Source organism: Pantherophis guttatus, chromosome 5, assembly GCF_059756535.1.
Source record: "Pantherophis guttatus breed Tessera chromosome 5, ASM5975653v1, whole genome shotgun sequence".
NCBI lineage: Eukaryota > Metazoa > Chordata > Lepidosauria > Squamata > Colubridae > Pantherophis > Pantherophis guttatus.
Window position 1 is genome coordinate 8,733,946 of NC_142067.1, and position 27,301 is coordinate 8,761,246.

At 44.7% G+C, this 27,301-nt stretch overlaps 1 protein-coding gene across 15 annotated transcripts in view; it reads right to left on the bottom strand.

Moving 5' to 3' along the window:
* DLG2 (discs large MAGUK scaffold protein 2) overlaps nt 1–27,301 on the bottom strand; it is a 1,136,581-nt gene that overhangs the window by 964,347 nt on the left and 144,933 nt on the right. For all 15 annotated transcript variants that reach the window (XM_087895794.1, XM_087895787.1, XM_087895810.1 and 12 more), the window contains one exon: nt 12,796–12,894. In XM_087895794.1, coding sequence (XP_087751920.1) covers nt 12,796–12,894 — 99 coding nt within the window. The remainder of the gene's footprint in view (nt 1–12,795; nt 12,895–27,301) is intronic.

Here is a 27,301-nt window from a genome sequence, read left to right on the forward strand (position 1 = left end):
TCTCCTTTCCTGGACCAATTCAAAGAATTGCCCATCCATTTATGATGCCTACAAATTCAGCAGAGAATCTCAAAAGGCCATTTGTATTCTGTGCTGGTCGAAACTAAGACTTTGAATTCAGCTCAGTGACAAATAAGCAGCCGGCACAGTTGCAAAAACATTGGAGGTTACAGGTATGTGGTCTCAGATTGCCGAGCCTTGCAGATGAATTTTTGCAAAAGGTGCAATGTTAAAAATCCAGGAGAGTCCATCATAAAACGCATCACCAGTAGACCGGAGAGGGGGAGGGGCAGGCGCCTTTATGCATACAACATGCGCACGAGAAAACAGGGGCCGCAAGTGTGTGTGTGACACGGTGACCATAGCACGCTCATGGCAACAGTAGCACCCCCAAGGTGCTCACAGCGGCGCTCACATGGCGTTTGCTGCAATGCTAGTGTGCGGGGGGTGCGCGCATGCACACGCATGCACACTGGCCAGCCACTCACATGGCCCAGTGGCCAAGAGACCATGGCCTGGTAGTGGGCTGCAGCAATGGTGGGTTTCTACTGGTTCGCTCCGGTTCGGGCGAACCGGTAGTGGTGGCGGCGGGAGGCTCCTCCCACCCATCTGGATGTCATCACGGATGCTCTGTCTGCATGTGCTCCCAGTTCCAAACTGATAGTGAAGGTAAGAGGAACCCAGTACTGGGCTGCAGCCCACAGGTTGGAGACCCTATTCTAGTTCAAACCCATGCCTAAGCAGGAGATCCTATATCATTCTGGACAAATGGCCATGTGTGCGCCCCCTGTATGCGTATGCACCCCTCCACATGCGCCCCCCCACATATGCACATGCGGCCCCACACACATGCCCTGCCCCCCACGCATATGTGGAAGAGACCCAAAGAGCAACTGGCCGGCAGGAGGCGCACGCACATGCGCAGCGGAGCTGAACTGGAAGGGTTGTGCCTGGCACCTCTGGCACAGGTGCCATAGATTCGCCATCACGGGACTAGACGTACCCAGTTCCCGCAACCTTTCTTCATATGTTTCAACCTCCAGCCCCCTAATCATCTTTCTTCCTCCTCTCTGTACACTCTCTACAGCAGGGATGTCAAACTCGATTTCATTGAGGGCCACATCAGGATTGTGTTTGACCTCAGGGTGGGGGGGGCAGGTGGGTGTGGCTGGGGTGGGCATGGCAAGCTCGACATCACTTGCGTCGCGTGACCAAAAACGGAGCTCGGAGGCCCATGTGCACCCCCCGGGGGCCCTGTTTTTGGCTGTGACAGCCTACTGTAGCCCTCTGCCACCAAAAACGGAGCTCAGGGAGCCCACGCATGGCACTCCCAAGCTCTATTTTTGGTGGCAGAGGCACCGCGAGCCAGTCCTTCGCTGTTTCCAGAGTGGCCCAGCAGCCCAGATCGAATCACCCTGTGGGCCGAATCCAGCCCGCAGGCTTTGAATTTGACACCCCTGCTCTAGAGTCTCAAATCTTTTTTATATCGTGGTGACCAGAACTGGATGCAGTATTTATTCCAAGTGTGGTCTTACCAAGGCAGTATATAGCGGTACTAATAACTTCACGTAATCTTCAAACTGTGGAAGCCCTTAGGTCTTGCAAATGTGCACTCACCTTCTGTTCAATACTAATAAGGGAGTGAAGTCGAGGTACGAAGGCTTCATTCGGGTCTGCCATCACAGCGGGAAAAATAGTTGAATTTCATTGGTTGAGTCGTCTGACAGCTCCCTATAAAAGGGTGAACTGTCAGAAGACAGGCAAGTTGAATAAAGAGCTGTTAGTTGAGAATCAGTGTCCTGCCTCTTCTATCTGTCTCCAATCCAGGGGTGAAATGCTCCCGGTTCAGATCGGATCGCCGTGAGTGGTCCGGAGAACCGGTAGCAAAAATCCCTGTGCCCCCCATCACCACCACTATGCCCAGCTGAGCCACACAATCATCAGAGGCTTTTTTTTTTTTTACTTTTAAAAGCATTTTTTTTCTACAACCTCTTCCGACGAAAAAATGCTTTTAAAAGTTAAAAAGAAAAAGCCTCTGATGATCGCACGGCTCAGCTGAGATGGTCAGAGGCTTTTCAAAGCATTTTTTTCTGCAACCTCTTGGCCGAAGAGGTGGTTAAAAATATGCTTTGAAAAGTCTCTGACGATCCCAGCTGAGTTGCCTGATCGGCAGAGGCTTTTCAACGCATTAGAAAAAATGCTTTGAAAAGTTAAAAAAAAAAAGCCTCTGATGATCGCGCGGCTCAGCTGGGATTGTCAGAGGTTTTTCAAAGCATTTTTTTCTGCAATCTCTTAGCCGAAGAGGTGGTAAAAAAATGCTTTGAAAAGTCTCTGACAATCCCAGCTGAGTTGCCTGATCGGCAGAGAGGCATTTTTTAAAGAGCCTGGATAGCTCTGCAGACAAGGCACTGTAATTTAACACCAGCTGTCTGCAATTAAAGTAAGTTCGAATCTTGCCTGGCTCAAGGTTGACTCAGCCTTCCATCCTTTCTAAGGTAGGTAAATTGAGGACCCAGTTTGTGGGGGCAATAAGCTGACTTTGTATAAATATACAAAAGTATGAAGGCTATTGCTTAACGCACTGTAAGCCGCCCTGAGTCTCCAGAGAAGGGCGGCATATAAATCAAAAAAAAAAAAAAAAAAAGCCTCTCTGACGATCCCATCTGAGTTGCCTGATCGCCAGAGGCTTTTCAAAGCATTAGAAAAAATGCTTTGAAAAGTTTAAAAAAAAAAAGTTGGCTACATCCACCCAGTCACATTACCCCACCACCACCAAGCCACGCTCACAGAACCGGTAGTAACAAATTTTACATTTCACCTCTGCTCCAGTCTAACGCCTTCACCGTAACTGAGTCCATCTTTATTCTTTTATTCCAGCATCCTCTTCTCTTCTTTCCTTCCCTTCCACCTTTTTCAGCATTAGTGCAAAGACAGCTGGGTTTTTGCGTAATGCATCCAAAGAAGGATGATAATTTGCCCCTGAGGTTTTAATACACCTCAGTTCCAATCCTTATCCAGCTACAAAAGCCCACTAACCATAACAATCAAGATATCCATCTACAGCAGTGATAAACCTGTGCTTAAACCTCTGGTGCTGAAGTCAATGTGACTTAACTTTGGTGAAGCGTGCCCATTATCTGTTCAATTCTGAAAGGTCGCTAATTAAGTGGTTTTTCTCCCTTTTATTTTGGACTGGATCACTTTCTCCCCTCTTTATCTCCCCTTGTAATTTCGGCTCAACTGCAGAGACACAAATTACATATTATTAAGATGTTGAAGTCTCTGGCGGAGAATTTCACCTAATAATCAGGAAAAGTCCCAGAAAATTTCCTACAGGGAAACAGATCACGCTTAGAGGTTCAGCCAGCTTCTTCGTCGTCTATAAATAGCATTCCTTGCTTTTTTCATATCCAGAAACTATTCTCTTGGTTCCATTGTTTAAAATAGTTCTGGGTGGAAACCAAAAAAAAAAGAAAAGAGGGTAGGTATATTTTATTAATTGGCTTCTCCCACACATAAACTTGTACAAAATCATACAAAAGAAGTAAAAATCTATTCCTGGATGTGTATTAGAGTTCTCCCCAAGCTCTTATTTTTATTGGGTTGTCTGGTCCCCTTTTATATTTATCACATGAAAAAAAAAAACAGCATTCTTCCTTAAAAAAAAGAAAAAGCTATGTGACTGTTAGAACTGAAGAAGCTTCTTGGATGAGAAGCGAAATAGCTTCCAGGAAAAATGAAGAATGTCTGGTTTTCTTTTGAAAAATCATCTTTGGGACTATGAAGCTATTAAGTTTCCGATGAATAACAGAATAACAGAGTTGGGAGGGACCTTGGTAGTGGGATACCCCATCCTTTCTAAGGTAGGTGAAATGAGGACCCAGTTTGTGGGGGCAATAAACTGACTTTGTATAAATATACAAAAGTATGAAGGCTATTGCTTAACGCACTGTAAGCCGCCCTGAGTCTCCGGAGAAGGGCGGCATATAAATCAAATGAAAAACAAAAGAAAAACAAAAAAAACCCAGAACCGATAGTAAATTTTAGATTTCACCACTGCCTCACGGGTAGAGGGTCTCCTGAAGACCTCCAAGCTAATGTCCTCACCATGAATGGCTTTATTGACCTCAGTAACTTTGCAACCAAGCCAATTTTAGTTGTCCTCATGACATGACAATCACGCCATTCTTCAGCAATACGAGACCTTCTTTTAAACATGGCTCCAAAGCCACAAGGCTCGTGACGACCAAGGACCAGTGAATATCCAGAGTCCACGTACTTCTACATCCATAGATGCTTTCCGAATTCTCTCTTGGCAACATAAGAGCAGCCGAACATCATGCAAAATAACGTTTGTGCTTAAAATCATTTTATCAAGAGACTGCCTGGATCCGATACAGTTATGATTTCTCAATGGGTAGATAATTTGCAATTTAAAACAGCTCGATGGCTACAGACCAGTGACGTTTATTTCCAAGGCTGCATTTTTTTAAAAAAAAATAAATGTTATAGGTTTTGTTTGTTTCAATGAGCTATTTTGAATGTTTGCTGTTTCTAAACAACAAATACTTTGTGGGTGTCTGGGACTGCGTGTTTACAGTTATTAGTTGTTTTCCATGGCATTAAGATCGGGATGAATTTTTACAGTGTGCTCTTTTTTCTTTTCTTTTCTTTTCTTTTCTTTTTTAGCCAATGTGGATCCAGGTTTTAATCTGCGGGACAGGGCTGTCAGGAAGCTTGCAATAAAACCACCAAATTTAACCTTTAAAGAAAAGGGCAGGATAGTATTTGACTTTAGTGGTTATATTCGGCAGTTGACATTAAAAACTACAGAAGGCAAAGCAATTGAGCATAGTCTGTTCAATTATAATTGCCTTTCAACTCACCGTAAAAATTCAAAACACATCAAAAGAGATCCGAAGATGAGTACAGTGATGTAAATAAGGCAATTATATGCAGGATGTGCCATTTCAAGAAATCTTGCTTTCTGTTATATTTGTTGAAAGGTGATAGGAAAGAGATCGTGGCAAACACCGGGATTGGAAAACTCAGAATCAATCATTACAGCTCTTATATGATGTTATGGGTGACGTGGTGGCTCAGTGGCTAAGACGCTGAGCTTGCCGATCGAAAGGTCGGCAGTTCAGCGGTTCAAACCCCTAGTGTCGCGTAATGGTGTGAGCTCCCGTTACTTATCTCAGCTTCTGCCAACCTAGCAGTTCAAAAGCAGGTAAAAAATGCAAGTAGAAAAATAGGGACCACTTTTGGTGGGAAGGTAACAGCGTTCCGTGAGCCTTTGGCATTGAGTCATGCTGGCCACATGACCACGGAGACGTCTTCGGACACCACTGGTGTCAGACTTCAATGCTATCTCAAAATAAATGCATTTCCAAACTGCCAATCTTTAAGGAAATTTTCTCTTTATTCGAGTACAGCAACCGGATCATGGCTCATGCGGTCAGGACTGACCTTTGCCCTCCCTTTCCGATCCCCAATTCTCTGCTTCTCATTGGCTATCTTCCAAGTCACTCTTCTGACTTCTGTTCTCATCAGTTCACAGGAATGTTCCCCCCCTCTTCATTTCCAAGCAGACCGAACTTCAAAGGGATTTAGCAGGCAAAAGTTCAGGCTTTATCTCCCTTTTCTATGTCAGCGCTGAGATGCTGACATCTGGCTCTTCGGCTTTGAAAAGGAGATAAGCACCACCCCCTAGAGTCAGGAACGACTAGCACATATGTGCGAGGGGAACCTTTACCTTTATCTATGACGTTATGAGAATCTTAGGCAATTTAATATAGGTAATCCTTGACTTACAACAGTTCATTTAGTGACCCAAAGCCAAAGAAAAACCAAGTGGCCTCAACAGCTCTCTAACAGCTGTCTGCAACAGCTGTCTGCAAGGAATATAAATCCTTCCATTCTCCACCATTCAGTCAGAACCGAAGAAGCTTCCAGGATGAGAAGCAAAACGTCTTCAAAGAAAAACAAGAAAAGTCCAGTTGCCTTTGGGAAAAGCACCTTTGGGACAACCATGACCTGGATGACCGAGAATCTCCATAGACAGTCATTTAATGACGTTTCAAAGTTAGAGCGGCGCTGAAAAAAGTGACTTATGACCGTTTTTCACACATACGACCGTTGCAGCATCCCCACGGTAATGTAATCAGAATTCGGCTTCTTGGAAACTGGTTCATCATTATGACAGTCGCAGGGTCCCGGGATCATGTGATTTACGACCTTCTGACAAGTAGAGTCAATGGGAAAGCCAGATTCACTTAACAACCTATTCACTCATGTGATTCACTTAACAACTGCAGCAAGAAAGATCGTAAAATAGGGCAAAATTCACTGAACCACTGTCCCGCTTAGCAACATAAATTTTGGGCTCAATCGTGGTCGTAAGTCAAGGACTGCCAGCATATTTCATGGATGTTGATCTGATCAGTTGGACTCACTTGCATTCGTGGAAATTTCCTGGGTGACTTTGCATCAATTGCTACAGGACTGTAATGGGGAGGGGGGAAACAGATGAGGAGGTGGTATATACACTGTTTTGGTTTGGTTTTCCCTCCAGTTTGTTTCTGGAGGGAAAATTGAATAGAAATCTAACAAAAAATAAATACATAAGGAATAAATGGAGCCCTTGATGCTCTCTGAGCTTAGTGGTTTCCTTGTAGACATTTCATTACCCAACTAGGGAACATCATCAGTGTGAATGAATGTGAGATTTCCTCTTTATTGATATACTTGTCCTGCCATTGTTGATGGAAGTGTGGTTTTTTCCCTTTGGACATTCCTTGGTGAAGTATTGTTTTCTGCTTAATTGTTTGTCTGGTGTTAATCCTCGCTTCTCTAGGTGTTGGTTACTGGAATGGATACACTCTGGTTTTTTTGTTTCTTAGCTTTTATTGTCTCTTTCGAATGGTGTGTAAATGTGGTTTACCTCTATATGTTTATTGACGGCTGATTTGTCTGAAAGCGGAGCTTCAAGAATTCCCTGGCATTTTTGGACTTGGCTTGGACGCTCAGTTTCCCAGGAGCACAAAGACAGAATCCATCCACCCCAGCAGCTGACAATCGAACATTTCTCTTTGCCACCATAGCTATTGTTTTCTTAATTGGAGCTTTGGAGACAGACCATTTCCACCGAGAAAACAGTGCCCAGCTTTTCTCACACAACATCTGCTTTTTAGAAAGGAATACATGTTGTTTGCCAAATGCCTGTTTTATCCAGCCGAGCAACATCTGTGCTGTCCAAGGCCTCTTTCCTATCTGAACTGTTCCCGGGTGCAGCTTTGCTCAGAACAACGATCCGGCATCTGCCATCAAAATGATGCAAATACCTCACAAAAAAATCCTTAACATCTTTCTTTTTATAGTACATAGGTTACTAATATGAGGAGTTTGCTATCCGATTCAATACGATCGGGGGTGTTGCCTTTCTAAGCGGACCAACAGTTAGCAATATGATTAAGGCCACAGGTGAGCTGCTGGGGGTTCGCAAGGGTTCGGGAGAACCTCTAGCTAAGATTCTGTGCAGTTCGGAGAACCTCCCAATCCCACTCCTGGCTGGCCCCACCCACCCTGCCCCAACCCTTCCAGGAGTCCCTACGCAGCCCGTTTTGGATGCAGGTAAGTGCAGGGCGTGCGTGGAGACTCGGGGAGGGCAAAAAAACAGGCCTACTGGAAGTTCGGGAAGGCTGGAAACAGGCCGGATTCTAGCCTCCAGAGGGCCTCCGGAGCAGTGGTGGGTTCCTCCCGGTTCGGTCCAATTCGGCCGAGCCGGTAGCGATGACGATAAGACGTCACCGAACCGGTTCTCCCCCCCCGCCCTCCCACCCCCCCACGTTATTCTTACCTTTTATTTGGTCCCACCCCCAATCTATTGCAGCCTCCTGAGTCCCAGCTGATGACTAGAGGGAAAAAAACTGTTTAAACTCTTGCCGCGGGGCTTCAAAGGGCCGCCCTACAGCTGATCAGTGTTAAAAGCAAACAAATGAGTCGGGTCGTAAGTGCGAGGACCTTCCAGAAATGACTCTGACCAGCTAGCCACGCCCACCTAGTCACATGACCTCCAAGACACACCCACAAAATAAGCCACGCCCACAGAACCGGTAGTAAAAAAATTTAGAACCCACCCCTGCTCCGAAGCCTGGGGAGGCCGTTTTCGCCCTCTCGGAGGCTTGAGGAAAACTCCCCCCCCCCGCTGTGGTGCAGGAAGCTGACTAGGCCACGCCCACCATGGCCACGCCCACCCAGCAACCGGGCAAAGAACCCCTTGCTATAATTTTTGAGGCCCACCTATGATTAAGGCGCTCCTGCCTTGTATTTGATACCTACCATTGTTGTGACCTATAAGGACACAACTGCTTTTCTTTCATTATTCTGTGCCCTCTTAGCATAATAGAAACCAGAAGCAGATAAATGATGCATGGAGTACCCATTCCTGCAAGCAGGGAGGGGAAAATGAAATCGCAAAGCGATTTCCCCAAAATAATACTTTGCAAGGCCTGGTCTTTTCCAAAGCGGTTCTCGGCACTGAAGCAAAGTTACCTTCCACTAATTCCACTTGAATTTTCCTCTGCCCTTCTAGTCAAAGGGAGCTGACAGCATTATTCAAACTGTGCTATTATGTGTATGCTTTTTAAAGGAATAACCAGCCCTCTCTGTGCTGCCTTTAAGCTAATTGTATTGGCCCAGAAGTTTTTAAGGATAGGATAGGATAGGATAGGATAGGATAGGATAGGATAGGATAGGATAGGATAGGATAGGATAGGATAGGAAATAGGAATAGAATAGAATAGAATAGAAGAGAAGAGAAGAGAAGAGAAGAGAAGAGAAGAGAAGAGAAGAGAAGAGAAGAGAAGAGAAGAGAAGAGAAGAGAATAAGAAGTAGGAATAGAAGAGAAGAGAAGAGAAGAGAAGAGAAGAGAAGAGAAGAGAAGAGAAGAGAAGAGAAGAGAAGAGAAGAGAAGAGAAGGGAAGAGAAGAGAAGAGGAAATAGGAATAGAATAGAATAAGAAATAAGAATAGAATAGAATAGAATAGAATAGAATAGAATAGAATAAGAAGTAGGAATAGAAGAGAAGAGAAGAGAAGAGAAGAGAAGAGAAGAGAAGAGAAGAGAAGAGAAGAGAAGAGAAGAGAAGAGAAGAGGAAATAGGAATAGAATAGAATAAGAAATAAGAATAGAATAGAATAGAATAGAATAGAATAGAATAGAATAGAATAGAATAGAATAACAGAGTTTGAAGGGACCTTGGAGGTCTTCTAGTCCAACCCTCGGCTTAGGCAGGAAACCCTACACCACTTCAGACAAGTGGTTATCCAACATCTTCTTAAAAACTTCCAGTGTTGGAGCATTCACAACTTCTGGAGGCAAGATGTTCCACTGATTAATTGTTTTTACTTGTCAGGAAATTTCTCCTTAGTTCTAGGTTGCTTCTCTCTTTGATTAGTTTCCACCCATTGTTTCTTGTCCTGCCCTCAGGTGCTTTGGAGAATAGCTTGACTCCCTCCTCTTTGTGGCCGTCGCTAAGATATTGGAACACTGCTATCATGCCTCCACCTCCCCCCAGTCCTTCTTTTCATTAAAAGTAGAAGTATTATCTGCTCACACTGTATTCATTCATTGGGTGATAAGTGGTGGATAATTACACAAAGGTAAACATTTCTCCTGTCCAGGTGTCTCTGATTCTAGGGGCCAGTGCTCATCTCCGTTTCCTAACCAAAGGAAACAGCATTGTCCGAAGATGTTTCCATGGTCAGCATGACTACACGGAACGCTGTTACCTTCCCACCGAAGTGGTACCTATTTATCTATTCACATTTGCATGCTTTCGAACGGCTAGGCTGGCAGGAGTTGAGGCAAGTAATGGGAACTCACCCTGTCACACAGTGCTCGGGTCTCAAACACACAGACCTTCCATTTTCTAGATGACAAGTTCTGCATCTTTTAACTGCTGAGTCATCACGCCCCTCCCTGTAGTCCCTGTACTGTATTAATTCGTTGTGTGATAACTGATGGATAATCACAAACATTTTTCAAATAATAGCAATTCAATGTCCGGGTATTTCTTAGCAATGACATCTGTTTGTCATTGTTTCATCTATTTTTTTTTTTTCATTTCCCAACCTAGTCCAACAACCATGCAGGGGTACTATTCAGCAGGTTCTGGAGAACTGGTAGCAGAAATTTTGAGTAGTTTGGAGAACTGGCAAATACCACCTCTGGCTGGCCCCAGAGTGGGGTGGGAATGGAGATTTTGCAATATCCTTCCCCCAGGAGTGGGGAGGGAATGGGGATTTTGCAGTATCCTTCCCCCAGGAATGGGGTGGGAATGGAGATTTTGCAATATCCTTCCCCCAGGAGTGGGGAGGGAATGGAGATTTTGCAATATCCTTCCCCCAGGAATGGGGAGGGAATGGGGATTTTGCAGTATCCTTCCCCTGCCACGCCCACCAAGCCATGCCCACAGAACCCATAGTAAAAAAAATTGAATTCCACCACTGCAACCATGGATTTTCTGGTGGCCTCTTATCCTGACACTAACCAACTCTAACCATTTCTGGAATAGCTGAAGTAGGCTAATGTTGTTGTAACTAATGTTGAAGTGTTGCTAGAGATTTTATCATGCAATAATATTCTGGACACGAATAACTTGCATTTTCCGTAGTGTTAATTTTGAAGCAAAGATCATAGATGACCTTGAGATGATCCTCGATCATTTCAACCCACCGGCATCTATTTTCTTCCCTTTTGACTTTACTATTCCTTTTATGGATATTAAAATATCCATCTTTTTTTTAAAAAAAAAAAAAAAATTCTGAAAGGAGTCAAGAAGAGGAAGAAAAAAATCAGAAAGTCAAAACTTATTTACAGCATTTAAGAAAGAATTGAGTTTTTGTTTTGTTTTTTGTTTTTAGCCAAACTCTAAACCTGTAAAAATACCATGTTACATTAATGGAAATCTTTACTTTTTAACTTCACCCTGGCTAGAAAACTAGTCTTTATTACAGAAGAAGAACTATGACAATAAGAAATAGTGTTATTAACCTGTATGTCCATTCACCTTCACTGCTGAGATGTACACCACTATAATGATCATTACTATGTCAATATAAAAGTAATTTTGTCTCCCTGAGCATTCTGTCTTCCTGTCCACTTATCGGGAAACTGACCAGTATTTGCTAATAGAGCCAAACAGAGTTCTAAAGTGAAAAGCAACTGCAAAATGATGCTGCCCATATATTAGTTTTGCCTTGAGAAAAGCGCTGCTTATTTATGCGTACAAGCAATTCAGGATCTTATCCTGTGTTCACCTCCAAGAAAACTGTGAGAGGAGAGGGGGAAGGGGGAAAGGGGAAGGGAGGAGAAGGAAAAAGAGGAGGGGAGCAGAGGGGAGGGCAGGACAGGACAGGACAGGACAGGAGGGGGGAAGGGGGAAAGGGGAAGGGAGGAGAAGGAAGAAGAGGAGAGGAGGGGAGGAGAGGAGAGGAGGGGGAAGGGGGAAAGGGAAGGGAGGAGAAGTAAGAAGAGGAGGGGAGGGGAGGAGGGGGAAGGAGAAGGGGAAGGGAGGAGAAGAAAGAAGAGGAGAGGAGGGGAGGGGAGGAGGGGAGGGGAGGGGAAGGGGGAAAGGGAAGGGAGGAGAAGTAAGAAGAGGAGGGGAGGGGAGGGGAGGAGAGGAGAGGAGGGGGAAGGGGGAAAGGGAAGGGAGGAGAAGTAAGAAGAGGAGGGGAGGGGAGGAGGGGGAAAGGGAAGGGGAAGGGAGGAGAAGAAAGAAGAGGAGGGGAGGGGAGGGGAGGAGAGGAGAGGAGGGGGAAGGGGGAAAGGGAAGGGAGGAGAAGTAAGAAGAGGAGGGGAGGGGAGGAGGAGGAAGGAGAAGGGAAAGGGAGGAGAAGAAAGAAGAGGAGAGGAGGGGAGGGGAGGAGGGGAGGGGAGGGGGAAGGGGAAGGGAGGAGAAGAAAGAAGAGGAGAGGAGGGGAAGGGAGGAGGGGAGGGGAGGGGGAAAGGGGAAGGGAGGAGAAGAAAGAAGAGGAGAGGAGGGGAAAGGAGGAGAAGAGGAGAGGGGGGAGAGGGAAAGGGGAAGGGGAAGGGAGGAGAAGGAAGAAGAGGAGAGGAGAGGGGAAAGGAGGAGAGGATGACAGGAGGGGGAAGGGGAAGGGAGAAGGAAGAAGAGGAGATGGGAGGGGAGGAGAGGAGAGGAGAGGGAAGAGGAAAGGGGAAGGGAAAGGAAGGGAGGAGAAGATGAAAGGAGAGGAGGGGGAAAGGGGGGAAGAAAGGAGAGGAGAGGAAGGAGGAAGGGGAGGGGGAGGAAGAGGGAGGGGGAGGGGGAGGGGGAGGGGAAAGGAGAGGAGAGGAGAGGAGTTACAGCAAAATCATCACGAAAACAGTTGCATGACTCGAAAAGATGCTACGAATTGCCAGTGGAGAAATAACCCACGATACAACACAGCAAAAAAGAAACCTGGTATCCTCAAAGAAAAGAAATTATAAATTGCCTCAGACATTTGAGCTGGGGTGTTAGGTCATCCTTGTTACGTAGGTGGGTTGGTTAATTGCTGCTTCATATTGATTAAAAGTATAATAGAATTAAAAGAATAATCTATGTTGACCTTTGGCCCATGATGCATTGATGACTAGGATTCTATTTTTGGGGTGGGGAGTGGGGAATGGAGGGGGTTTCTTCTTCCTGCTTTTCGTTTCTTGTCAGACACCCAGGAGCAAGAAAAGAAGCGGCATACCTTGCTACCATAAATACATAAAAATTAAAAAAAAATTCCCCAACCGCTTACCTTTGCAACATCCTCTGTGGAGCAGCGATCGTGAACTGATTTCCCCTTCTCCTGATGTTCACGTACCTCTGATCTGTCAGACCCGTCTGAAACTGCCATCTAGAAAAGAAGAAAGCGTATTCAGCAAACAGTCTGCCCAACAACCAGATTCGCTTTTCCTAAAAACAATATTCCATGTTAATCCGAAACTCATAACAGAACAACAGAATACCAGAGTTGGAAGGATCTTCTACTCCAACCCCCTGATCAAGCAGGAGACCCTATACCAGTGGAGAAATCCAATTTTTTTTACTACCGGTTCTGTGGGTGTGGCTTGGTGGGCGTGGCAAGGGAAGGATACTGCAAAATCCCCATTCCCTCCCCACTCCTGGGGGAAAGATATTGCAAAATCCCCATTCCCACCCCACTCTGGGGCCAGCTAGAGGCGGTATTTGCCGGTTCTCCAAACTACTCAAAATTTCTTCTGCCGGTTCTCTGAACTGCTCAAAATTTCCACTACCGGTTCTCCAGAACCTGTCAGAATCTGCTTGATTTCACCCCTGCCCTATACCAGTGATGCCGTCACGTGCCAAAAGCAAGGGGAATGGGGGGGTCGTGGGCGCGCGTGCCCCCATCCATAATTCAATGTGCCCTGCCCTCCCACACAAGTGCACGTGACCCCAGCCCCGCGTTCCCCCCCTGCTTTTGGCACATGATGGCATGGTGGGCCAAGTAGGCCCGTTTTTTGCCCTCCCCAGGCTCCAGAGGCTTTCTTGGAGCCTGGGGAGGGTGAAAACGGCCTTCCCACCCCCGTCCCCGTCCCCCGGAGGCCCTCTGGAGACCGGAAATGGCCCATTTCCTGACTTCCAGTGGGACTGGAAGGCCCATTTTTCACCCTCTCCAGGCTCCAGAGGCTTTTTAGGAGCCTGGGGAGGGCAAAAATGGCCTCCCCCCCCCGGAGGCCGGAAATGACACATTTCCCGACTTCCGGTGGGACCGGAAGGCCCGAAAATCAGCTGGCCAGTGCATGCATGCGTGCTGGAGCTGAGCTAAGCTAGGGCAAATCGCGTGCCCACCGATTTAGCTCCGCATGCCACAGGTACCATAGATTCGCCATCACGACCCTATTCCATTTCAGACAAATGGTTGTCCAATTTCTCCTCCAGTGTTGTAGCACCCACAACTTTTGGTGTCAAGTTGTTCCATTGGTTAATTGTTCTCATTGTCAGGAAATTTCTCCTCAGTTCTAGGTTGCTTCTCTCCTGGATTAGTTTCCATCCTTTGCTTGTTCTGGAGAATATTTCTTTCCCCTCTTTCAACCAATACCCATCTTGCAAGGATACATAATGCAAACTGTTTATTCAACACAGTGCCATAAACAACCACAATATGGCATTTCCTGGGAATAATTCCATTTACTACAACGCCTGTGGTGTAACAACCATCCTTAGAAAGCAGTTGTCCTTGTTTTGAAAATGCATTGGATGGGCTTTTGAGTAGTAAACCAGCATATTAAATCAAAACAAATTTTTATGGCGGCCATAAGGCCTGCAGTCAGACAGAGAATGAAACAAATTAAACACGAATATGTAAACTAAAAGAATATATGTGCACTAAAAAATAGGAAATCAATATAATTCAACAGTCACAAAACAAAGTGGATGAAACATGTAGAGGAACAGAATTGAACGACCTCCAAGGGTATGTCTCAACATGATTCGATTTGATTCAATTCAATATGAGAAATATGTTATATTTTCTAGTAACTATGTCAAGTAACAGGGTGAGCTCCCGTTACTTGTTCCAGCTTCTGCCAACATAGCAGTTCGAAAGCACGTAAAAAATGCAAATAGAAAAATAGGGACCACCTTTGGTGGGAAGGTCACAGCGTTCCGTGCGCCTTTGGCATTGAGTCATGCCGGCCACATGACCACGGAGACGTCTTCGGACAGCGCTGGCTCTTCGGCTTTGAAACGGAGATGAGCACCGCCCCCTAGAGTCGGGAACGACTAGCACATATGTGCGAGGAGATACCTTTATCTTTACCTTTATGTCAAGTAAATCTCTGCTTTGGTGTTGATGCTGATTTTTTTTTTTTTTTACAGGTAGTCCTTGATTTATGATCACAATTGAGCCCAAAATTTCTACTGCCAGAACCTGTCAGAACCTGCTGGATTTCACCCCTGGTGTTTAGATCATTCTCTGGGTGAGAGAGTGGTGATCCTTCTCTTCCTTCATGTAACCATGAAACTTAAACGTTATTTTAACAGTCTCCATTTCATATCGAGTCACTGCTAAAATACATTTTCAGCTGCTGATCACATACTGTACTATAGCTGTGTTCTCAGATAGCTTTCTAATCGGAATTATCAAGTTCCTCATGCTTTTTAATTACTGAATCATAGGCTAGTGAACAGCGCATGGTTCCAGCATCCAATAAATGAAATATGGAATTTAATCACAGGCACAGCGAAGGGAGGAATTAACCCATGGCACAAGAGCTGTTTATGTGATCCCATTGGCCACCAGCAAAAGTGGGAACTGCGGTAAACCCAATGAAAGTGAAATGCAACCAAAAATATAAGGGGAAAACATTTTAAAACATTAGCCTTGAGAACATAGGAATGGTGAAATTTGAGAAACTTTCCAAAGGACACTTTTGTGTCATTGCACAAAAGATCCTATCAGCTGCCCCAGGGTTTCCAGAACAAGTCTTCATTAGAGGATCTTCACCAAAATATAGATTTCCATGAGAAGAGATTGTGCAGCAGGCAGATAGGTAGGTAGGTAGGTAGGTAGGTAGGTGGGTGGGTGGGTGGGTGGGTGGGTAGGTAGGTAGGTAGGTAGGTAGGTAGATAGATAGATAGATAGATAGATAGATAGATAGATAGATAGATAGATAGATAGATAGATAGATAGATAGATAGATAGATAGATAGATAGATAGCTGATAGAGGATAGAGGATGGATGATGGATGGGAAGAGAGAGGGGAGATGGATGGATGCATGGAGGGAGGGAGAGAGAGAGAGATGATTAGATAGATAGATAGATAGATAGATAGATAGATAGATAGATAGATAGATGATAGATAGATAGATAGATAGATAGATAGATAGATAGATAGATAGATAGATAGATAGATAGATAGATGATGGATGGGAAGAGAGGGGGGATGGATGGATGCATGGAGGGAGGGAAAGAGATAGATGATAGATAGATAGATAGATAGATAGATAGATAGATAGATAGATAGATAGATAGATAGATAGATAGATAGATAGATAGATGATAGGATGGATGGATGGATGGATGGATGGATGGATGGATGGATGGATGGATGGATGGATGGATGGACGGACATGATAAATGATAGCTAGATAGATGGCTAGGTAGGTAGGTAAGCAGCAGGAGGCAGGCAGGCTGGTGATACTGGTAGATAACTAAAAATAGACAAATAGATAGATAGATAGATAGATAGATAGATAGATAGATAGATAGATAGATAGATAGATAGAATAAATGGATGGATGGATGGATGGATGGATGGATGGATGGATGGATGGACGGACGGAGAGACATGATAGATGATAGATCGATAGATGATAGCTAGATAGATGGCTAGGTAGGTAGGTAGGTGTAGGTAGGTAAGCAGATAGGAGACAGGCAGGCAGGCTGATGATACTGGTAGATAGCTAAAAATAGATATATAGATAGATAGATAGGTAGGTAGGTAGGTAGGTAGGTAGGTAGGTAGGTAGGTAGGTAGATAGATAGATAGATAGATAGATAGATAGATAGATAGATAGATAGATAGATAGATAGATAGATAGATAGATAGATAGCTGACACAGAGAGAATGTCATTGGATGGATGGATGGAAGGATGGATGGAAAGATAGAGGGATAGATAAATTTTAAAAATAGCCTGCTTCCTCTTGGATTGTTTTATAGTTTAATCAGAATAGCACTGGAAGGGACCTTGGAGGTCTTCTAGTCCAACCCCTTGCTCAAGCAGAAGAGTCTATATCAGGGGTTCAAACACGTAGCCCGCAGTCCAGATATGGCTCACACAGGCCAAGACCACCCCACTGGTTAATTGTTCTCAATGTTAGGAAGTTTCTCCTTAATTCCAGGTTGCTTCTCTCCTTGATCAGTTTCCATCCATGGCTTCTTGTCTTGCCTTCTGATCCTTTGGAAAATAAATTGACCCAACCCCTCCCCCCCTCTTCTTTGTGGCAGCCCCTTAAATACTGGAATACTGCTATCATGTCACCCTTAGTCCTTCTTTTCTCTAGACAAACCCTACCCAAATCCTGCAACCATTCTTCATCTGTTTTCGTCTCCAGGCCTTTTTAATCCCCTTAGTTGCTCTTCTTTGCACTTTTTCCAAAGTCTCGCCATCTTTTTTTGTAATATGGTGACCAAAACTGGATGCTGTATTCCAGGTCTGGCCTTACTAGAGATTGAGTTTAAAGGACAGTGACATTCATACCAAGTATCTGGTAAAGCATTAATGGAACTCAGGGGTCATCTCTGTGGGGGCACCTACCCTCTGGAATCAGCTGCCCACAGAGATAAGGAGAATCCAAGACCTCGGTGCCTTCCGCCGTGCCCTTAAAACTTTCTTTTTTCAGCAAGCCGGGCTGGCTTAACATATTTTTTAACACATTTTTAATTTTTTAATTGGTTTGTTATCTTAAATTGGGGCCAAATTAATATATATCTTTTTAATTGTCTTTTAATGTTTGTATTGTATGTTTTTATCTGGCTGTACACTGCCCTGAGTCCCTCGAGAGAAGGTGCGGTATATAAATTTGAAATAAAAAAAATAAAATAATAAAAAACGTATGTATGTGCCTGTGGGCACCTGCTTGCCTTCCTTTGCCGAACACAAATTAGACCTTAAAATGTTGATCCCAAAAGACTAAAGCCTCTTAAGTGGCCTTCTCCACTGGTGGGATTCAAAGAATTTAACAACTGGTTCTCTGCCAGCTGGGTGGGCATGGTCATGGTGGGTGTGGCCAGGGGGTGTGACAGGTAGCACTTGGCCTCCTGCACCCTCTTGGGAGCAAAAACGGGCCGTGGGGGAGGCATACCACACACAACCCGTGCACCCCATTTTGGGCCTAGGATGCCTCCCTGAAGCCTCCTTGGAGCAGAAATGGGCCGTGAAGGGCGGGGTTGGGCCTAGAAGGCCCCCCTGAACTTACCTGGGAGTGAAAATGGGCCGCGTGGGGACTCCTAAAATGGGCAGGGCAGGAAGGGGCCAGGCCAGCCAGCAATTTAACTACTGGTTCGCCCAGACATGCCCGAACTGGCTGAATCCCACCACTGGCCTTCTCCCACTTCCACTTTTTTTCTCTCTCTTGAATCACGAAGTGTCCATCTCCATAATCATTTGAAGAAATTATCACCCTTTTCTCAAGTTCCAACTGATATTATGACATACGTGAATAAAGCAGGCAAAATGTACTTCCTCTTGACGCTTGCGATAAAAGAATTACAAATGTTCAGCCTGATAATGCCATTTGCAGATGGTAATTCAGAGCGTTATGTCTTTTACAGCTCATAAAACATCCGGAGGGGCTGACAATATATTTTCAAAACCTACCAGAAAAAGGGGAACAGGTTATTCTGAATCCAGAACCTGCCCACGTTTTGAATCGGTCAAGGTTTTAACCCTCTTATGCTCTTCCTGCACTTCACAGAAAAACCTTGTTCAATTCTTTGCTGACGTCTAAGCAACGGATGGCTGTCTGAATATATTTTTGCTTTGTTACACAAGGTCTGAATATGACTATTTTTTAAAAAAAATAATATGTTGAGCTAATAGTAATATGGCTTTCTGGGCATCACATCTGACGATGAATCTGATGTAAGTTTTATAACTACTATGTTTCCCTGAAAATACAACCTACCCCAAAAGTAAATCCTAGCTTGATTTTTACATGTGCTCCCAATATAAGACCTCCCCGAAAAAATAATTTTCCCGAAACGCCATCACTCTGCTAAACAAATAATTCCCTCAACACTGTCAAACTATTTACTAAGTCTGCACTACTATTAATCTTCTCATCGTACCTATCACCCATCTCCTCCCACTTATGACTGTATGACTGTAACCTTGTTGCTGGTATCCTTACGATTTATATTGATATTGTTTCCTGATTGCTTATTTGTAACCTATGACTATCATTAAGTGTTGTACCTTATGATTCTTGATGAACGTATCTTTTCTTTTATGTACACCGAGAGTGCATGCACCAAGACAAATTCCTTCTGTGTCCAATCACACTTGGCCAATAAAAATTCTATTCTATTCTATTCTATAAACCCTAATTAGGACCCCCGCCCAATCCGGGTTAAAAATTAACCTAGGGTGGGGATGGCGGGGTGGCAGTGGTGGGATTCAAACAATTTTACTAATGGTTCTGTGGGTGTGGCTTGGTGGCCGTGGCATGGCTTGGTGCGCGTGGCAGGGAAGGATACTGTAAAATCTCCATTCCCACCCCACTCCAGGGGAAGGTTACTGCAAAATCCCCATTCCTCCCGATCAGCTGGGACTTGGGAGGCAGAGAATAGATGGGGGCGCGGCCAGTCAGAGGTGGTATTTACCGGTTCTCTGAACTACTCAAAATTTCCGCTACCGGTTCTCCAGAACTGGTCAGAAACTGCTGAACACCACCTCTGGGGGTGGTGGAGCTGCCCTACTATTTATCTTCGGACAGTTGCAGCCGAGTCTTGCATACCCCAACACCTGCCTTGCTGGCCCATTTCTTCTGCAGCCAGCAAGGCCGGCAAGGCTGAAGGCCTCTGCAGCCAATAACAGAGCTCCATATCGGCTGCAGAGGCCTTCAGGAAAGCCTTGCAGGCCTTGACGGCTGCAGAAGAAGTTCCTGAAGGCCATTGACAGAGAAAAGCAGGCTGGGGGGTGACGTGTGCAAGTGAGGTGAATCAATGGATGACACTATCCCCCGAAAATAAGACCTGGTGCCCAGGGGTGGTACTCACTTACCTTCGCTACCGCTTCCCAAAAGTGAATGTGTGCGCAGAGCGTCAAAAACGGGACGTGATGACATCCAGGCGGGTCGGCGGAGCTTCCTGCTGCCGCCGCTACCAGTTCAGGCGAACCGGATAGAGCCAGCTGAATACCACCACTGCTGGTGCCTTTTTTGGTGGCAAAATATATATATATAAGACAGGGTCTTATTTTCGGGGAAACACGGGTAAGTAAACCTAGAGGTGGATCTAGCATGAGTAGCAGGGAAGTTGCTGTCCTCAGTTCCTAAGATGGTACAGGCAGTCCTCAACTTATGACCTCAATTGAGCTCAAAATTTCTGTGGCTAAGTGAAAGCTTGACATCACCCGTGTCGAGGGCGCCTGTTGTGACCCGAGCGCTCTGTCAGCAACAACGGGCTCCCAAGCTCCATTTTCAGCTGCGACTGCCTCCTACAACCCTCTGCCAGTGAAAACGGAGCTCGGGAGAGCCATGTGTGGCCCTTGTGAGCTCTGTTTTCGGCTGTGACGGTCTCCTGCAACCCTCTGCCAGTGAAAAGAGAGCTCCCATGTGGCCTTCCCGAGCTCCGTTTTTGCTGGCAGAGGCACCGCGGGTTGGTCTTTTGCTGTTTTCAGGGTGGTCCTGCAGGCCAGATCTAAGCACCCGACAGGCCTTGAGTTTGACACCCCTGATATAGAAGCATAAATGGAGCAGGCCCCTGGACACTTTTTATTACAACGTAGTGTAGTAATCAGCAATATTGCAAATGTGTGGGAAAAGAAACCGTCGGACCAAACGTCAGACAAATTGGAATAAATCTGTTTATGATTGGTCAGCTTCCATATGGGTGGACTCCAGCGTCCAGAGTTCTCAGCGATGGCCCTGTTGGCAGGGGAATTCTCAGAATTCTCAGAATTAAAGCCCACACATTTGGTCAAAAGAGGCCACTTTAGAGAATGCATAGTTATTAATTTTAGATGTATACCACTACCCAATCCCCTGATGGCTGCTCAGGGTAGTTTAAAGCAATAAACCCACAATTAAAGTAACATTTCTTATTTAAATAACATGAGATGTAATAAATATTGGATTGGCTAGAATAAATGTTCAGCATGTCTCTTGGTCCAGAAGGCAGCACTGGATATGGATATGGAGATATAGATACAGAATCAGTGGTGGGTTGCTACTGATTCACCCCGGATCGGGCAAACTCGTAGCGGTGGCAGCGGGAGGCTCCACCCATCCTCCCGGATGTCTTTGCGCATACACAGAAGTGTTGCATGCATGCGCCCACATGCGCGCATCCACGAGCAAACCGGTAGTGAAAGAAATTGAAACTCACTACTGTCCAAAATACAAAATAATAGAGTTGGAAGCAGGGGTGAAATGCTCTGAAGTCTGCTACCAATTCGCTTTGCTACTGGTTCACTGCATGCGCGCATGCGCAGTGAGTACCAAATGTGCACTTTGTGTGCATGCACACCACAGGCGCTACTGCACAGTGCTGAAAAAGAAGGATTAAGAAGCCTTTTCTAAGGTAAGTAGAACAGTGACAGGGGGAATAACTGTGCCGTGTGATTTAGATTTACTAGAAAGCAGGAAATCCTGCTTTCTAGCGAATATAAATCGTGCAGCACAGCTGATCATCGGAAATACCGGTTCGCCCGAACCGGTAGCATTTATTATTACCGGTTTGGGCAAACCGGTCCGAGTCGGTATCATTTCACCCCTCGTTGGAAGGAACCTTGGAGGTCTTCTAGTCTAACCCCCTGCTCAAGCAGGAAACCCTATACAATTTCGGACAAATGGCTGTGCAATCTTTTCTTAAAATCCTCCAGTGTTGGAGAATTCACCAACTCTGGAGGCAAACTGTTCCACCGATTAATTGTTCTCACTGTTAGTCGTTAAGTGAATCACTGCAGTTGTTAAAGTAGTAACATGGTTGTAAAGTGAATCTTTACAAGATATATAAAGGGGTATGTGTGTCTCTTTTTGATGTACATTTGTTAAATTAGCAATGAAGACACATGTGATTATGCATTTTGTTCGTTCGCCTGTAGCTATTTCAAAGGGTTTAATGATCGCTATAATCAAAGCAGCTAATTTAATAAAAAAATACAGTATTTCCCAGTTCTCAGAACATCTGATTATCAAGCGAATAGGTTCATTCACAGATTTGTGATGACAACGGAAAACAGCACGATAGACTGCATTCTAGAAAGGTCTATTTTATAATGTGTTGCTAAGGATCAAAATGTTTACTGGAGATCTGTGCAAATACGTTCATCTATTAAAATATATGCACATTTTTAATGGATGCCTGCCTACGGCAAGAAAAACAATAAAGAATATTTGTCAGATTATCTCAGTTAACGTTTTGCCTGCTGTACCTCCTGCACAGAGAAGCAATTTGGCGTCGTGGTTAAGGCACAAGGCTAGAAGCTGGGAGGCCGGGAGTTCTAATCAGTGGTTGTATTCAACCTGTTTGGGCCGGTTCAAGCGAACCGGCTGTTACATTGCTGGCTGGCCCTGCCCCGCCCCGCCCCTTCCAGGATTCCCCACGCTTTGAAAAGCCTCTGCCGATCAGGCAACTCAGTTGGGATCATCAGAGAGGCTCTTTAAAAAATACCTCTCTGCCGATCAGGCAACTCAGCTGAGATCGTCAGAGACTTTTCAAAGCATTTTTTTTACCATTTCTTCGGCCAAGAGGTTGCAGAAAAAAATGCTTTGAAAAGCCTCTGATGATCCCAGCTGAGCCGCGTGACCATCAGAGGCTTTTTTTTTTACTTTTAAAAGCATTTTTTCATTGGAAGAAGTTGTAGAAAAAATGCTTTTAAAAGTAAAAAAAAAAAAAGCCTCTGAAGATCATGTGGCTCAGCTGGGCATGGTGGGGAGGGGGGTGGCAGGGATTTTTGCTACCGGTTCTCCAAACCACCCACCGCCATTGCTACCAAATCGGGCCATCCGGTCCAAACTGGGAGCATTTCACCCCTGGTATGGTTAGTGGATAGAGGATCTTTGTTCTACTAAATTGAAATTTAGCATGAGCACATAGTCTTTGAATTGGGAAGGTACGAAGGGTACATCAAGTGGAGCTTTTCATTCAGAATGTGATAAAACTTGAACATTTAGAATAGAATAGAATAGAATAGAATAGAATAGAATAGAATAGAATAGAATAGAATAGAATAGAATAGAATAGAATAGAATAGAATAGAATAGAATAGAATAACAGAGTTGGAAGGGACCTTGGAGATCTTCTAGTCCAACCCCCTGCTTAGGCAGGAAACCCAAACCACTTCAGACAAATGATTATCCAACATCTTCTTAAAAACTTCCAGTGTTGGAGGATTTACAACTTCTGAAGGCAAATTGTTCCACTGAATAATTGTTCTAACTGTCAGGAAATTTTCCTTAGTTCTAAGTTGCTTCTCTCCTTGATTAGTTTCCACACGTTGCTTCTTGTCCTGCCCTCAGGTGCTTTTGGCAACTCCTAAGATATTGGAAGACTGCTATCATGTCTCCCCTAGTCCTTCTTTTCATTAAACAAGACATACCCAGTTCCTGCAACTGTTCTTCATATGTTTTAGCCTCCAGTCCCCTAATCATCTTTGTTGCTCTTCTCTGCACTCTTTCTAGAGTCTCCACGTCTTTTTTATTTCGTGGTGGCCAAAACTGGATGCAGTATTCCAAGTGTGGCCTTACCAAGGCCTTATAAAGTGGTATTAACACTTCACGTGATCTTGATTCTATCCCTCTGTTTATGCAGCTTAGAACTGTGTTGGCTTTTTTGGCAGCTGCTGCATACGGCTGGCTCATATTTAAATGGTTGTCCACTAGGACTCCAAGATCCCTCTCACAGTTATTACTATTGAGTAAGGTACCACATATACTGTACCTGTACATTTTGTTTTTCTTGCCTAAATGTAGAACCTTACTTATTTGCATTTGTCCCTCAGTGTCTCTCGATCAACCAGAACGACAAGCAGCAATTGAATTGAATCATTTTCTGATCTGGGTTTGACAGGGTTAACTCTGTGAAGGATGGTTTCCTTTGCTTCTGCGTGGTATTTTGGTAGTTGGGGGCTTCAAATATTTGTTTTGACATTGCTCTGACAGACATTTCATTGGCACAAATTTATAAAATGCCCACACAAAACAAAAGCAGCTATGGAATGGATTCGCACGTTTTGCTAATAAGGTGCTTTGATTTTGGCTTAGTGGGAAGCATGAACCCAGCTACTGTGATTAACTATGATTTATAGCTTATTACGTTACAGAGGGTGACCTCAGATGATTCCTAGAAAGCTAAACGGGGCCTGTGGGAGATACCTTGAGGACTAGAGTATTGTACGGCAAGAATTTCAAACCAAAGTAGTACAAATTAACTGTCTCGATGAAACTCATCCAATCAATCCATCAATGACACAAACCAGACACAGATAGATTCAGATTAACAGAATTGGAAGGGACCTTGTAGCAATGGTGGGTTGCTCCTGGTTCGCACCGGTTCGCAAGAACCGGTAGTAAAAATTTGTAGTAGTTTGGAGAAGTGGTAATAACATTGGCTGGCCACGCCCCCGAATCGGTCCCTGGCCCGGTCGCCGCTCGCTTACCCCGCCCACCTCATCAGAGGCTCTTTTTTTTTTACTTTTAAGAGCATTTTTTTCTACAACCTCTTCGGCCGAAAAAATGCTTTTAAAAGTTAAAAAAAAAAAAAAAAGCCTCTGATGATCGTGCAGGACAGCTGGGATGGTCAGAGGTTTTTAAAAGCATTTTTTCTACAACCTCTTCAGCCGAAGAGGTTGTAGGAAACAAAATGCCTTTAAAAGCCTCTGGCGATCCCAGCTGAGTTGCCTGATCATCAGAGGCTTTTAAAAGCATTTTTTTCTGCAACCTCTTAAGGTTGTAGAAAAAAATGCTTTTAAAAGTTAAAAAAAAAAGTTGGCCATGCTCACCCAATTACATTACCCCCCACCAAGCCACACCCACAAAATAAGCCATGCCCACAGAACCGGTAGTAAAAAAATTTAGAACCCACCCCTGCCTTGTAGGTCATCTAGTCCAACCCCAAGCAGGAGACCCTACACCATTTCTGTCAGATGGCTGTCCAGTCTCTTCTTGAAAGCCTCCAGTGATGAAGCTTCCACAACTTCTGAAAGCAAGCTGTAGCTGTTCCACGGGTTGATTGTTCTCACTGTCAGAAAATTTCTCCTTATTTCTAGGTTGAATCTCTCCTTGCTCAGTTTCCATCCCTTATTCCCTGTCTGGCCTTCAGGAGACCTTCTTACAAGCAAAGTCAATGGGGAAGCCAGAATTACTGAACAATTGCAGTGATTCATTTGGTAACTCTGGTCAGAAAGATTGTTTAAACGGGATGAAACTCATTTAACAAACGACATAAATTTGGGCCTCCCAAATTGTGGTTGTAAACCAAGGACTACCTGTACTCTGACAAGGTACTGTTACAAAGAAGATTTGGTATTTGTGGTAGTCTCCATTTTTAAAAAATGAATAAAAGACTTCATATTAGGATTTTCATATGAGATACCATTAGATATTTTATTGATGTGATTGCTTAGAGTATTTCTTTCTAATGGAGAAAATAGTATAAGTGATGTAATAACTTAAATGGAAGATGGGGAAGAGGATTATAAGGATTAGAACAAGGGAACGGGCAAATAAACATGAAATTACATCTATGTCTGCAATTAATGTTTCTGTTTCAAAATGTACAGTGTTATTATTGATTTAACAGCCTGTTCTGGGCATCTGTTATGCCCAAACTCTCATTCTGTCCAAATTTACATCATTTATGTTAATGAACGTCATTCGCACCATTACATAAATGCCATACATTGAGGCAAAATTCGAATTTAGCTAAAACATACATCAGACATAGGAGGGGACTAGAACATATGACAACTGAAGCATGAAATATATGTTTATGTAGGGTCCCTGGTCAGAGGTGGGATTCACATAATTTAACTACCGGTTCGCCCAGCATTGAAAATGTGAGCATGAAGCACGCAAGCGCTCACACGCACCACCTCCACGCATGTGCACAGCCTTCCGCGCAAGCGCTTTGCTCACACGCACAGCTTCCACACATGTGCACGGCTTGAAAACATGGCTAAATAGGAGAGCATAGTGCCAGGGCGGTGGGTGGTGGGCGGGCCTACCCACAGATCGCTACTAGCGGTTCGCCCGAACCGGCTGAATACCACCTCTGTCGCTGGTGCTCTCTGAGTTTGGTTGTTTTCTTGCAGACGTTTTATTTCCAAACTAGGTAACACAATCAGTGCTTAGTAGGGAGTGGGGTTTGCCCTGTTTGTACTTGGTAATATGTTTATTTATCCTGGATAATGCGGTATAATTCAGATCACAGCTTCCATTCCACTCCAACACATACTGTTCATACCAATATATATTTGGGTATTTTTTGTTTAAAGTGCTTGCCTTTACCCTGTTTCCCCCAAAATAAGACATCCCTTGATAATGCGCTAAAATAAGCCTCCCCCAAAAATATTTAAACGCAGAGCTGGAAATCAGGTAAGATGGCAAGAGAAGCCCCATCTTGCTCCACACGCCCCAAAATAATAAGACCTCCCCGAAAATAAGGACAAGCGCTTATTTCGGGGTTCAAAAAAATAGAAGACAGGGGCTTATTTTGGGGGAAACACGGTAGTTAAGCACTTAACAAAAATACCCCTAAAAATAAGTTTTCTTGGCTATGTATTCTTCCTTGAAGGTGACCCAAATGTGCCATTTTTCTCCCTTTATCTTTAAATATAGTACCTTCTGCAAGCACGGCGAACGTTATACGAGATCTGCCTTAACAGGCTCAGAATTTTAACAAGCTGATAACAGGGAAACTGGAAGATCTAACAGCATTCCGTAATATCTGTTTTTGATAGAAAATTAACCTCTTTCATCTTCAATCGATCAGAATAGAGCTGGAAGGGACCTTGGAGATCTTCTAGTCCAACCCCCGTCCTCAAGAAGAGACCCTATACCAGTGATGGCTAACCTTTTTGCCATCGCGTACCAGGAGCGTGGTGGTGTCACGTGTGCGCGTGCCCACACCCATAATTCTTTGCGCTCTGCTCCCCATGCGTGTGTGTGTGACCCCCCCTCCCCCCCCACTCCTGGCACGTGATGGCACAGTAGGCCCATTTTTTGCCGTATCCAGCCTCCAGAGCCTTTCTAGGAGTCTGGGGAGGGCAAAAACGGCCTCCACCACCCCCCGGAGGCCCTCCAGAGGCTGCAAATGGGCCATTTCTGGCCTCTGGAGGGCCTCCGTGGGGGTGGGGAAGGCCATTTTCGCCCTCCCCAGACTCCTAGAAAGGCTTTGGAGGCTGGAGAGAGAGAAAAATGGGCCTTCCCCACCACCTCCCGAGATCCTCTGGAGGCAGGTAATAGCCTGTTTCCCTACTGCTGGTGGGCCCAGAAGGCCTGAAAATCAGCTGGCCGGCGTGCCAGAGCTGAACTTGCGTGCCCACTGATATGGCTATGTGTGCCACCTGTGG